Source organism: Phyllobates terribilis, unplaced genomic scaffold, assembly GCF_046119375.1.
Source record: "Phyllobates terribilis strain yellow unplaced genomic scaffold, ASM4611937v1 Scaffold_2__4_contigs__length_985480577, whole genome shotgun sequence".
Taxonomy (NCBI): Eukaryota; Metazoa; Chordata; class Amphibia; order Anura; family Dendrobatidae; genus Phyllobates; species Phyllobates terribilis.
In genome coordinates, this window is record NW_027362762.1 from 814,393,771 (window position 1) to 814,407,253 (window position 13,483).

At 41.9% G+C, this 13,483-nt stretch overlaps 1 protein-coding gene across 3 annotated transcripts in view; it reads left to right on the top strand.

Annotated features, from left to right (window-relative positions):
• The first annotated feature begins 2,326 nt into the window (after positions 1 to 2,326).
• The window catches only part of TRIM50 (tripartite motif containing 50), a 38,316-nt gene continuing 27,159 nt past the window's right edge, over positions 2,327 to 13,483 (top strand). Inside the window, exons 1-2 of one of the 3 annotated variants that reach the window (XM_073667629.1) lie at positions 2,327 to 2,437; positions 10,244 to 10,667. In XM_073667629.1, coding sequence (XP_073523730.1) covers positions 10,263 to 10,667 — 405 coding nt within the window. In that variant the 5' untranslated portion in view covers positions 2,327 to 2,437; positions 10,244 to 10,262. The other 2 variants (XM_073667630.1, XM_073667631.1) reach the window with 2 other exon arrangements.

Consider the following 13,483-nt stretch of genomic DNA (forward strand, 5'->3'; position numbering starts at 1 on the left):
CCATCAATTTATACAATGGTAAAAATGTATCACTTTCTGAAGCTATTTCTGAAATAACCTGAAAAAATGAATATTAGCTTAGCAAGCCTCAGTCCGTATCGCAGCAGCCGCATTGAAGCCCTATACTGCCCACTAATACTATGCTAAAACTAGACAAAGCAATTTCGGCCCACTGATCGGATCAGAGTAGGTCATGTCTGATTCCTTCATATAGACCATCGCTGCGAGTAAAAAACGACGTGTACGTATATAGCTTTATAGACTATAATGGTTCAAAAATACACAAACAGGACATGGGACAACATAGAATGTTAGCGTTGGAAGGGACCTCCAGGGTCATCGTGTCCAACCCCTTGCTCAGTGCAGGAGTCACTGAACCATCTCAGGCAGATGTCTGTCCAGCCTCTGAAGACTTTCATTGAAGGAGAACTCACCACCTCTCGTGGCCGCCTGTTCCACTCATTGATCTCCCTCACTGTCAAAAATGTTTTTTATAACATCTAATCTGTATCTTCTCCTTTTCAGTTTCATTCCATTGCTTCTCGTGTTTCCGGCTATGTGCACACGAAGCGATTTTAATGCGTTTTTGCGGCGTATTTTCGCTGCGAAAACGCATTAAAATCGCTTGTAATAGGTTTGCCATTTACTGCAATGCAAATCCGCATGTGCTGTGCACATCATGCAGAAATTTCCGCTGCGAATTCGCATTGCGGTGAAAACCGCAGCAAGACCAATTCTAGTGCAATTTCGCTGCGAAATCGCCGCCATTGACTTGCATTGGACCGCATAAGATCTGCATGAGTACATGTAGTCATGCTTATCTTATGCGATTAATGCGCAGATGGTACCCGGGTCTGGTGAAAAGGAGACTGCTCCAGACCCAGGTACCATAGTGCCTGTAGTTAAAAAATTAAAATAAACATTTACTTACCTTCTGATGGCCCCCTGTCTGCTCCCGGCGGCGCTGCTGGCTCTTTGGCTGCTCGCGGTGGTAAAAGGACCTTCCATGACGTCATTTAGTCATGTGACAGGTCACGCGACCGCTGACGTCGGCCGTCGCGTGACCTGTCACATGACTAAATGACGTCATGGAAGGTCCTTTTACACCACCGCGAGCCACCGGAGAAGGAGTCTGGGGGCCATCAGAAGGGGAGTATAATATTTTTTTATTTTTCACCATTTTATTCTGTTTCTTACTATTGATGCTGCATTTGCAGCATAGTAACTTGGTCACACTATATAAATCCATGCCGGTTGCATGGATTTATATAGTGTGACCAAGTTGTCAAGCACTTTCCAAGTGATGCTAAAATCGCTTGGAAAAGCACTTGACAACCCACATGCGAAATCGCATGTAAAAATGCTTCACAAACGCTTCTACCAGGCAGGAAAAACGCATGTAAAATCCTCATGCGTTTTTTCTGCCAGGGAGATGCAGAAACGCTCCGCAGCATTTCTGCATCGTGGGCACTTAGCCTCCATGTGCAAATGAGAATAGAATGATCCGTCTACACTGTGACATCCCTTCAGATATTTGTAGACAGCTATTAAGTCTCCTCATAGGATTCATTTTTGCAAGCTAAACATTCCCAGATCCTTTAACCGTTCCTCATGGGACATAGTTTGCAGTCCGCTCACCACCCTGACCTCTGCGTGGCGCCTTACGGCATAAGCACACAGTGCACTGAGGAGTCTGGAGGAGGTCCGCTCCAGGAAACGCCTGAAAAAAATCACTCAAAAAAGACTCTTCCTGCTCAGTTCTATTGAAAATCGCCTTGATATACATTCTTTTTATAGTTTTTAATTAGTGCGTTTGAAAACCTGAAATAAAGTGTTTAAAAGAAGTGACCTGACGATTCTTCAGGCGATTTCTGCAATGAAGCTGCTTCATTCCTTACAATAGAAGTCAAGGGCAAGGTTGTAAAACCCCCACACATACGCTTGGGTGTCTTTTTGAGCGTTTTTGTAAGCTTTTTTGAGGTGTTTTTGCCTCGTAAAACACTAGCGTTTTATTAATTGCTTAATGGATATCAAAAAACGTGAGAAACCCCTCACCCCCCTCCCAAAAAAACCCAGATTAAATAAAGATTCACAAAATGTTTACAGGAAACGTTAACAAAACACTAATGAATGCTGCATAGATTGAGGGTTTCATGAAGCAATTTATGCTTCAAGAACTTGTCATTTCCTATTAATGGGGTTGCACAGGATAAGAAAAACATAACCTCTTTCTTCCAAAAACATGCCAGTTTCTTTTCATTTGTCCCGCAAGATAGGGTTAATCTTTTCGCTCCTCGCAGTATCACCCCTCCAATATTAGCTTATGGAACAGCAGCACCCACCTCACATGACTGCTAGATAAGGAGGCAGTGGAGCCATTACACACAGGTACATACATTCCCAAGGACCAGCCGGCTGCTCGCTGACCCAAGAGCAGGTATGCTTTTCAGATTTGGGATAAATTCGGAGGTACTTCATATAAGTACATTTCTTGTTTTTATCATAAATGTGACCAGTTCTTCCTAAACATTTAATCTACTCATCTTATACTGGAAATAATAAAAAAAATGGGCATACCTTATGTATTTGTCTCAGTTAAGTTTATCACTACTGCCTTACAGGTTGATCCCAGGCACACACATATTTTGAACATTTAAAAGATTTCTAAAAGTAACACAATGTGCTTCGGCCCATTAGATAAAGCCAATGGCCCCAATTCATTAGGGGTTTTTTTGCCCAGTTTTGTGTATTTTGTGCCTTTTTTTGTTTGCATCCAATTCATTATTCAATTTGTGCCTTTTGGAAGTCTATTTTATATGTGCTCATCTGGTTTTTGTTCCGCTTTGCGGGCAGAGTCTAGCAATTCCAGATGTTTTCACCGGAGTCATCAATTGTGACTTTTTAAAAAGTTGCAAATTTTGGCACAACTTCACTCCAGTACCCCCCCCACACACACACACGTATTTTTGAGTACACCAAGCTATTGGCGCAATTTATGCAACTTTTGGTGCTGAAAGGCTCAATTTTCTTCTGTGGTTACAACCAAAGCTTTCTATATACTGAGTGGCGGCTGAACCTGCGCCCATGCCACCCATATGACTAAACACCGCCTGGGGGAATAAAGTTCATTCCTTCACGGCAGCAGGGCTCTAAGTGTGAGCGCCGGACAGGTTCACAACGCTATTAACCTGAAGATTAACCCCATATCTGCAGGTTAATAGCATTTTTTTCACATGACCGGTTAGGATTCAATGCTAATTAAACGCAGATTAAGTTCCCACAATGAGTTTTTGACACTGCATGTTTTTATAGAGCCCAAAATTGCAGTATCTACAAAGTGGATGGGATTTATAGAAATGTCATGCCCACTGTGATTTTCTTACACTGCATAAGCTGATCTGTACTGCGTGTCTGAAATCTGCAACACATAATAATAATAATAATAATAATAATAGTTTATTTTTATAGCGCCAACATATTCCGCAGCACTTTACAAATTTTAGGGGGGACTTATACAGACAATACAGAATAAGCATATCTCATATCGAACGGAGTGAGGGCCCTGCTCGCGAGCTTACAGTCTATGAGGAAGTGGGGGAGACACAAAAGGTAAAAAGTACATATATTGTATAATGCAGCCTTGATTTACTGAATAGGATAAATAATAATACATGGACTGGTCGCCAGCCAGTATGTGTGCAGTCCTGACAGAGGCTTTTATGTGCATGGTTGGTTTGAACCCGAAGTTGAAGAAGATTTTAATATGGGGGAAAGCTGGGATGGACAGAGTGTGTTTAGGTGATACGCCAGTCTAAAGAAATGTGTTTTTAGGGTTCGCTTGAAACTGTGGGTATTGGGAATTAATCGAACTGTCCTGGGTAGTGCATTCCAGAGAATTGGCGCAGCACGCGAGAAATCTTGGAGACGGGAGTGGGAAGTTCGGATTATGGAGGATTTTAGTTTCAAGTCATTTGCAGAACGGAGGGCACGTGTAGGGTGGTAGACTGAGACAAGGGAGGAGATGTAGGGGGGTACTGAAGCATGGAGCGCTTTGTGGGTAAGCGTGATAAGTTTAAAACGAACTCTATATTGGATGGGCAACCAATGCAATGACTGGCACAGGGAAGAGGCATCTGAGTAGCGGTTGGCGAGGAATATGATCCTGGCTGCTGCGTTCAGGACGGATTGGAGAGGGGAGAGTTTAGTAAGAGGGAGACCGATTAGTAGAGCGTTGCAATAGTCAAGACGAGAATGAATAAGAGCGAAAGTAAGAGTTTTTGCCGAGTCAAAGGTGAGAAAAGTCCTGATTCTTGAGATGTTTTTGAGGTGTAGATGACATGAACGAGCGAGTGATTTGATGTGAGGAGTGAAAGAAAGATCTGAATCAAAAATGACCCCAAGACAGCGGGCTTGTAGCTGGGGAGTAATGGTTGAGCCACAAACGGAGATGGCAATATCGGGCACAGGTAGATTAATGGAGGGAGGAAAGACGAGTAGTTCAGTTTTTGACAGATTCAGTTTTAGGTAGAGGGAGGACATAGTGTTAGACACAGCAGAAAGACAATCACTGGTCTTTTGTAGTAATGCAGGGGTGATGTCCGGAGCAGAGGTGTATAATTGGGTGTCATCAGCATAGAGATGGTACTGAAAACCGAATCTACTGATTGTTTGTCCAATAGGAGCGGTGTATAAGGAGAAAAGAAGGGGGCCTAGGACTGATCCTTGAGGAACCCCGACAGTAAGAGGAAGTAGGGAGGAGGAGGAGCCGGCAAAAGACACAGAGAAGGAGCGGTCAGAGAGATAAGAGGAGAACCAGGAGAGAACCGTGTCCTTGAGGCCAATAGTGCGGAGCATAGTGAGGAGGAGCTGGTGATCCACAGTGTCAAATGCTGCAGAGAGATCCAGGAGAATCAGCAGGGAGTAGTGACCATTAGATTTAGCTGTTAGTAGATCATTAGAGACTTTAGTGAGGGCAGTTTCAGTAGAATGTAAAGAGCGGAAACCAGATTGTAAAGGGTCAAGAAGAGAGTTGTCTGAGAGATAGCGGATTAGACGGGAGTGGACCAGGCGTTCCAGGAGTTTAGAGATAAAGGGAAGATTGGAAACAGGTCTGTAGTTGGCCTTGCAGTTCTGGTCGAGGGATGGTTTTTTAAGTAATGGTTGTATGCTGGCGTGTTTAAAAGAAGAGGGAAAGATACCAGATGAGAGGGAAAGGTTGAAAATTTTAGTTAGGTGAGAGGTGACAGCTGGAGCAAGGGACTGAAGGAGATGTGAGGGAATAGGGTCGCTGGTGCAGGTGGTAGGGCGAGAAGATGCAAGGAGCCTGATCACTTCATCTTCCGTGACTGGTTCGAAGTCAGAAAATGAGCAAGATACAATGTGGCGGGGGGGAGCATGCATAACATTTGGGGATTGGGAGAAAATTTCCTGTCGGATATGGTCAATTTTTTCTTTGAAATAGTTAGCCAGATCGTCAGCGCTGAGGTCGGTGGTCGGGGCCTGTGCTGTTTGATTGAGGAGAGAATGAAACGTGTCAAAGAGTCGTTTAGGATTATTGGAAAGTGAGATGATGAGGTTGTTAAAGTAGGTTTGTTTGGAGAGGTGAAGGGCAGAGTTATATGTTTTCAGCATAAATTTATAGTGGAGGAAATCTTCGGGCAGATTTGATTTTCTCCACAGCCGTTCAGCGCACCTGGAGTACCTCTGGAGAAGACGTGTTTGAGGCGTGTGCCAGGGTTGTCGCCGTCTATGCCGAATTGTTCTTTGTGTAGGAGGTGCGGCTTCATCCAGGGCGCATAGCATTATTTTGTTATAATGCTTCAATGCAGATTCGGGACATGAGAGGGAGGAGATTGGGGCCAATGATGATTGCAACCTTTTTATAAATTTCTGGGTGTTAATGGCGCGTAAATTTCTATAAGTGTGGACGGTGGGAGTGTCTTGAGTAAAGTCACAGTTCTTGACAGAGAATGAAAGAAGATTATGGTCAGAGAGTGGAAGGGGAGAGTTAGTAAAGTCATGTACTGAGCAAAGCCGGGAGAAGATCAGGTCCAATGTGTTCCCGTCCTCATGTGTAGGAGAATTAGCAAGCTGTGAAAGGCCGAAGGAGGAGGTTAATGATAAAAGATGCGTGGCAGATGGGGAAAGAGGATCGCCAATTGGGATGTTAAAGTCTCCCATGATTATCGTGGGGATGTCGCAGGATAGAAAATTTGTAAGCCAGGCAGCAAAGTGATCCAGGAATTGACGGGGGGGACCTGGGGGGCGATAGACAACCGCCACTCGCAGGGAGAAGGGCCGGTAGAGTCTGACTGTGTGGGCCTCAAAGGACGGGAAGATAAGGGAGGGTACAGGGGGGATAACCTGAAAAGTACATTTTGTTGAAAGAAGCAGACCAACACCTCCACCTGATCTGTTGTCAGGTCGCGGGGTATGAGAGAAATGTAGGCCACCATAGGAGAGAGCTGCAGCGGCGGTGGTGTCCGACTGCTGGATCCAGGTTTCAGTGAGAGCCAGAAGGTTGAGGGAATTAGAGAGGAAAAAGTCATGGATGTAAGAGAGTTTATTACAAGCTGAGCGTGCATTCCAAAGGGCACAGTTGAATGAGACAGAAGATATGCAGGGAATATTAATGAGATTAGCAGGGTTTCTGAATGTAACAGGGAAAGAGTTAGTGTTATTATTACTGGAGGGTCCTGGGTTGGGAGAAATATCACCTGCGACTAATAGAAGGAAGATACAGAGAGTGAGCAGATGATTGAGTGATTTGTGAGAGCGTTTCCTGCGTTGTATGGTGGGAATGAATGGATCTGCGTGGTATAACATTGTGAAGAGAGCATGACAACTGTACATAGGAGAAGAGAGGAGTGAGGGATTAATATGGATGAAGTGTGCCGCATTTGTGGGAGAACGGTGAATGTGGATGATTGTAGCAACCAGAAAATAAATGGCACAGATACAAATGGTGATTACTGTTTGCCAAAAAGATGACCTGGAAGCAAGTTTGTTTAATTGTCTTGCATGTCTTACCTGTCTCCTGCCCTGTCCAACTGCCATTTTCTAACTGCCAGGGCACTTTGCTAAATTATGGCACTTCGATAAAGTATGCATAAATGCTATATGCATAAATGCCCCCGCATAAATGCCTCCCCTTAACTAAGTCTCAAACATCAATATCTTTTGTAGATACACTGAGATTTATGTGCAAATTTTCCCCATAGATTTTAATTAGACGCGAAAAATTCCGCAAGTAAACAACTCATATAAACCACATATGACTGTATTAATAAAGGTTTGTCAAAGCCAAATACCAGGAAATATAAAAAATAAAGCAGCTTTCTGTAAAACATGACATACTAAAATGAGACAAAAACATAAAACGCAATGAAAAAAATGCACACAACCTAGCTAATAAGTGCAGAAAACTCACCAAATTCTCATCGTGGGGATGTAGCCTTAGGGTATGTTTACACAATGTCTTTTTCAGATGGATTTCAGCCTGAAATAGCACTAACTAAAAGCTCAAAAGAATATGAACATATATATATGTTCAGTCTTTTGAGCTTATTTTAACCACTTTAGGTTTCCAAAGGTGCCAAGCAGTTCAAAAGGAGTGCGTAGACCACTTTTCTGGCATTTTCCACTCTCAAGATGCTCTATACTTTACAAAACATGGCACTAGGAAGGCTGAAAGGACGACAAGACATTAACATTTTGTTAACATTTTTGCTTGAAGAACTGCAAGCCCTTCACTTATCATTGAACTGAGTCTAAAAAAAAAGCCAGTCAAAAGAATGATGCAAAAGAGTTGGGAAAACACAAAAAAAAAATTTGTGGCTAAAAGATTCACAAAATGTTCAAAGAACAACAAAAAAAACCTCGCTAAATCACTTCAGGAAAAAAATGTGTTTCTTGAAAGTTTCCATTTTAAAAACTTGAAGGGTATGCCTGCCTGAAAAAGACATTGTGTGTACAGACCCTTTGACTCCGATAAGTGTTCAGCCAACTACGTGTGCAGTTATTTCATCCAATTGTGCTAAATACCTTCATTTTATAAGTATATCTTTTAGAGCCGACTTGAGCTCCATTGGTTGCTGGATGTAAGCAGTGTGCGCAGCTTAACACCAGAGCTCTGTACGCTGTGTAGTGGCAGCTCCCGGGTACTGCAGAACAGTACCTATTCATTTGAATAGGAGATGATCTGTGGTACCAGGAGCAGCCACTAACCAGTCTACGAAGCTGTGGTGTTCCACTCCATACACTGTCCTGACCATTGATCTGATAGTAGTAGAAAATGCACTGAGCTGCTGCCTCTTCAATATCAATTTATCCATCAAATCAATCTATTTCCATGTCAATTTTGTATATATAAATGATTGATTGCGAATCATGGTTCTTATTATACACTGTGTTCAGAATTATTAGGCAAATGAGTATTTTGATCACATGATACTTTTTATACATGTTGTCCTACTCCAAGCTGCATAGGCTTGAGAGCCAACTACCAATTAAGTAAATCTGGTGATGTTCATCTCTATAATGAGGAGGGGTGTTGACTAATGACATCAACAGCCTATATAAGGTGTGCTTAATTATTAGGCAACTTCCTTTCCTTTGGCAAAATGGGTCAAAAGAGAGCTTTGACGGGCTCTGAAAAGTCCAAAATTGTGAGATGTCTTGAAATTTCCAAACTTTTGAAGCGTGATCACCTAACAGTCAAGCGTTTCATGGCAAATAGCCAACGGGGTTGCAAGAAGCGTGTTGGCCAAAAAAGGCGCAAAATAACTGCCCATGAATTGAGGAAAATCAAGCGGGAAGCTGCCAAGATGCCATTCGCCACCAGTTTTGCCATATTTCAGAGCTGCAACGTTACTGGAGTATCAAAAAGCACAAGGTGTGCAATACTCAGGGACATGGCCAAGGTAAGGAGGGCTGAAAAACGACCACCTTTGAGCAAGAAACATAAGATAAAACGTCAAGAATGGGCCAAGAAATATCTTAAGACTGATTTTTCAAAGGTTTGATGGACTGATGAAATGAGAGTGACTCTTGATGGGCCAGAGGCTGGATCAGTAAAGGGCAGAGAGCTCCACTTCGACTCCAGATGCCAGCAAGGTGGAGGTGGGGTCCTGGTATGGGCTGGTATCAAAGATGAACTTGTGGGACCTTTTCGGGTTGAGGATGGAGTGAAGCTCAACTCTCAGACCTACTGCCAGTTTCTGGAAGACAACTTCTTCAAGCAGTGGTACAGGAAGAAGTCGGTATCGTTCAAGAAAAACATGATTTTCATGCAGGACAATGCTCCAACTACTCCACAGCGTGGCTGGCCAGTAAAGGTCTAAAAGAAGAAAAAATAATGACATGGCCCCCTTGTTCACCTGATCTGAACCCCATAGAGAACCTGTGGTCCATCATAAAATATGAGATCTACAGGGAGGGAAAACAGTACACCTCTCGGAACAGTGTCTGGGAGGCTGTGGTGGCTGCTGCACGCAATGTTGATCGAAAACAGATCAAGCAACTGACAGAATCTATGGATGGAAGGCTGTTGAGTGTCATCATAAAGAAAGGTGGCTATATTGATCACTAATTTTTTTGGTTTTTGTTTTGGCAATGTCAGAAATGTTTATTTCTAAATTTTGTGCACTGATATTGGTTTACCTGGTGAAAATAAACAAGTGAGATGGGATTATATTTGGTTTTTATTAAGTTGCCTAATAATTCTGCACAGTAATAGTTACCTGCACAAACAGATATCCTCCTAAGATATCCAAATCTAAAAAAAAAAACACTCCAACTGCCAAAAATATTAAGCTTGGATATTTGAGTCTTTTGGGTTGATTGAGAACATAGTTGTTGATCAGTAATAAAAATAATCCTCTAAAATACAACTTGCCTAATAATTCTGCACACAGTGTATGAGAATATATCATGAATTTACTGATAAGATCTTCAATAGAATTATTCAGTTCAGATCCAATTGACCCTCGTACAAGCAATACCAACAACTTCTGATCATCACCACTGGCGTACGCTGTAGGGTTCATTATCTGATGAGCAGTGACTTATTATTCCGATCAAATCTGATGGCATTTTGCATGGAGGCCCCAAACTGAGGCTTCGAGGCTGATGTATACTGAGAATTATTCAAGGCATTTTGCACCTAGCCCTATATTTGTTTTCATTGTACCATTTCATAAATAGTTTTGGAAACTAAAAATGCCATGTTTGTGATGATCTCCAGCAGGTCTTTATTAAGAAGAATGGCTTGTAATATAAGGCTCCCTGTGCTGGAAAATCAGTTGACATGTCCAATCTGCCTAGAGATATTTAAGGATCCTGTCATGTTACAGTGCGGCCACTCCTACTGCAAAGACTGCCTATGGGGACTGATGAAGGACCCAAACATCCAACTCTTGTGTCCTGTATGTCGGCAAGAAGTGGATTACAGCTCCTCTCCCCCTAATGTTACACTGAAGCATCTTATTGAGACCTTGAAAATACTGAGTGAAGACCAAGCACTAACCGAGACATGTCCCCATCATAACAACCCTCTGTGCTTATACTGTGAACAAGACCATGAAGTCATCTGTGGCCTTTGTGGAACTATTGGGGGCCATCGCAATCACCCAATCAAACCACTTACCAGTGTGTATAGCAGAATGAAGGTAAATGTAACATTTTATGACAATATGCAATAGTCTAAAACAAAACTTCTTACGTACGTGGAGTAATGTACATTTAAAGGGGTTGGCTTGTCATAACAACTTATGACCTATACACAGTCATTGCTGGGGGTTGAATTGCTGGAACTGACAGACACTCAAACAATAAATGGAGCTGTGCACCCGTGGGACCATTGCTTCATTCAAACTGGAATCCAGTGTCCAGTTTTTGGGGTCATAGGATCCCGAGCAATGGCAATGTGATAAAGGTGTTGTCGCACTGTAAAAACTTTTATGGTGTTTTTTTTCTAAAGTTTTAATATTATTGAAATCTCATTAAATTTCGAAAGACTTTATAAGAAGTTGGTAACAGAATCAGTGAGTGGCAACCAAACAAAATCTGCCAAAATAATAGAGAGGTCTGTGTGATTTCCTGCTTGTTAGAGGGATGGACTTTCATAATGCAACTAGCCATACATTGCCTACTTCACCCCGCAGCCCGTTTTCACCGTCCTGACCAGGACAAATTTTAAAATTCTGACCAGTGTCACTTTATGTGATAATAAATCTGGAACACTTCAACGTATTCCAGTAATTCTGAGATATTTTTTTCACGACACATTGTACTTCATGTTAGTGGTAAATTTAGGCCAATATTTTTTGCGTTTATTTGTGAAAATATCAGAATTTTCTAACTTTTAATTGTTGTGCCATTAAACCACATAGTTATCACACAGTGGGGAAAATAAATAGTTGATACACTGCCGATTTTGCAAGTTTTCCAACCTACAAAGAATGGAGAGGTCTGTAATGGTTACCGTAGGTACACTTCACCTGTGAGAGACAGAATCTAAAAAAAAAAAACAGAAAATCACATTGTATGATTTGTACATAATTAATTTGCATTTTATTGCATGAAATTAGTATTTGAGAGTTACAATAGAAAAACAGAACTTAATATTTGGTACAGAAACCTTTGTTTGCAATTACAGTGGTCAGACGTTTCCTGCAGTTCTTGACCAAGTTTGCACACACTGCAGCTGGGATTTTGGCCCACTCCTCCAAACAGATCTTCTCCAGATCTTTCAGGTTTCAGCGTTGTCGCTGGGCAACATTGAGTTTCAACTCCCTCAAAAGATTTTCTATTGGGTTCAGGTCTGGAGACTGGCTAGACCACTCCAGGACCTTGAAATGCTTCTTACTGAGCCACTCCTTATCCTGTATCCCTGGCTGTGTGTTTCGGGTCATTGTCATGCTAGAAGACCCAGCCACGACCCATCTTCAATGCTCTTACTGAGGGAAGGAGGTTGTTGGCCAAAATCTCGCGATACATGACCCATCCATCCTCCTTTCAATACAGTGCAGTCGTCCTGTCCCCTTTGCAGAAAACCACCCCCAGTGTATGATGTTTCCCCCACCATGCTTCACGGTTGGGACTGTGTTCTTGAGGTTCTACTTCATCCTTCTTCCTCCAAACACAGCGAGTGGAGTTGATACCAAAAAGTTCTATTTTGGTCTCATCTGAATACATGACCTTCTTTCATGCCTCCTCTGGATCATCCTGATAGTCATTGACAAACTTCAAATGGGCCTGGACATGTGCTGGCATGAGCACGGGGGCCTTCCGTGCCCTGCATGATTATAATTCATGATGGGGTAGTGTGTTACTAATGGTAATGTTTGAGACTGTGGTCCCAGCTCTCTTCAGGTCATTGACCAGGTCCATCCATGTAGTTCAGGGATGATTCCTGTCCTTTCTCAGAATCATCCGTACCCCATGAGGCAAGATCTTGCATGGAGCCCCAGACCGAGAAGGATTAACAGTCATATTGTGTTTCTTCCATTTTGTAATAATTGTGACAACAGTTGTTGCCCTCTCACCAAACTACTTTCCTATTGTCCTGTAACCCACCCCAGCCTTGTGCAGGTTTACAATTTTGTCCCTGGTAACCTTAGACTGCTCTTTAGTCTTGGCCATGGTGGGGAGGTTGGAGTGTGAGTGTGTGGACAGGTGTCTTTTATACAGATAACGAGTTCAAACAGGTGCAATAAATACAGGTAATGAGTGCAGAGTAGGAGGGCTTCTTAAAGAAAAACTAACAGGTCTGTGAGAGCCAGAATTCTTGCTGGTTGGTAGGTGATCAAATACTTATTTCATGGAATAAAATACAATTTAATTATTTAAAAATACAATGTAATTTTCTGGTTTTTAATTTTAGATTCTGTATCTAATAGTTGAAGTGTACCTACGATAAAAACTACAGACCTCTCCATTCCGTGTAGGTGGGAAAACTTAACTTTTATTATGAATTAAAATAGTGGGGTATTACTAAACATGAAACAGAATCGTTTAGGCAATAGAATAATATATTGTAGAGGCGATTCCGAAAAATATCACTTAGTGACACCCCGGGGTGTCAACGCTATAAGGCAGATAGAACAGTTATTAATGGAGCACATGTGGGGGGACATGTGCTCCATTAATAACTGTTCTATCTGCCTTGTTAGTGAGAGTTCTTGTTGAGTTATCCCAAATTGTAAATAATTGTTATATATAACCCTCCCAAGCCCTTACACTATCAATTTGCAAATTGTGGAGATTTTGTATCAAATACTCATTTTCCCCAGTGTAGTTAATAAATAATATTTACCACATGTCTACTTTACATCTGCATCATTTTTTAAACTTTTTTTTTTTTGTTAGAAAGTTAGAAGGGTTAAAAGTTAATCAGCAATTTCTCAATTTTCCAACAAAGCCAATTTTGTACCCAAATACCCAAAAGTGACCATTTTAAAAACTGCACTCCTCAAAGTGCCCA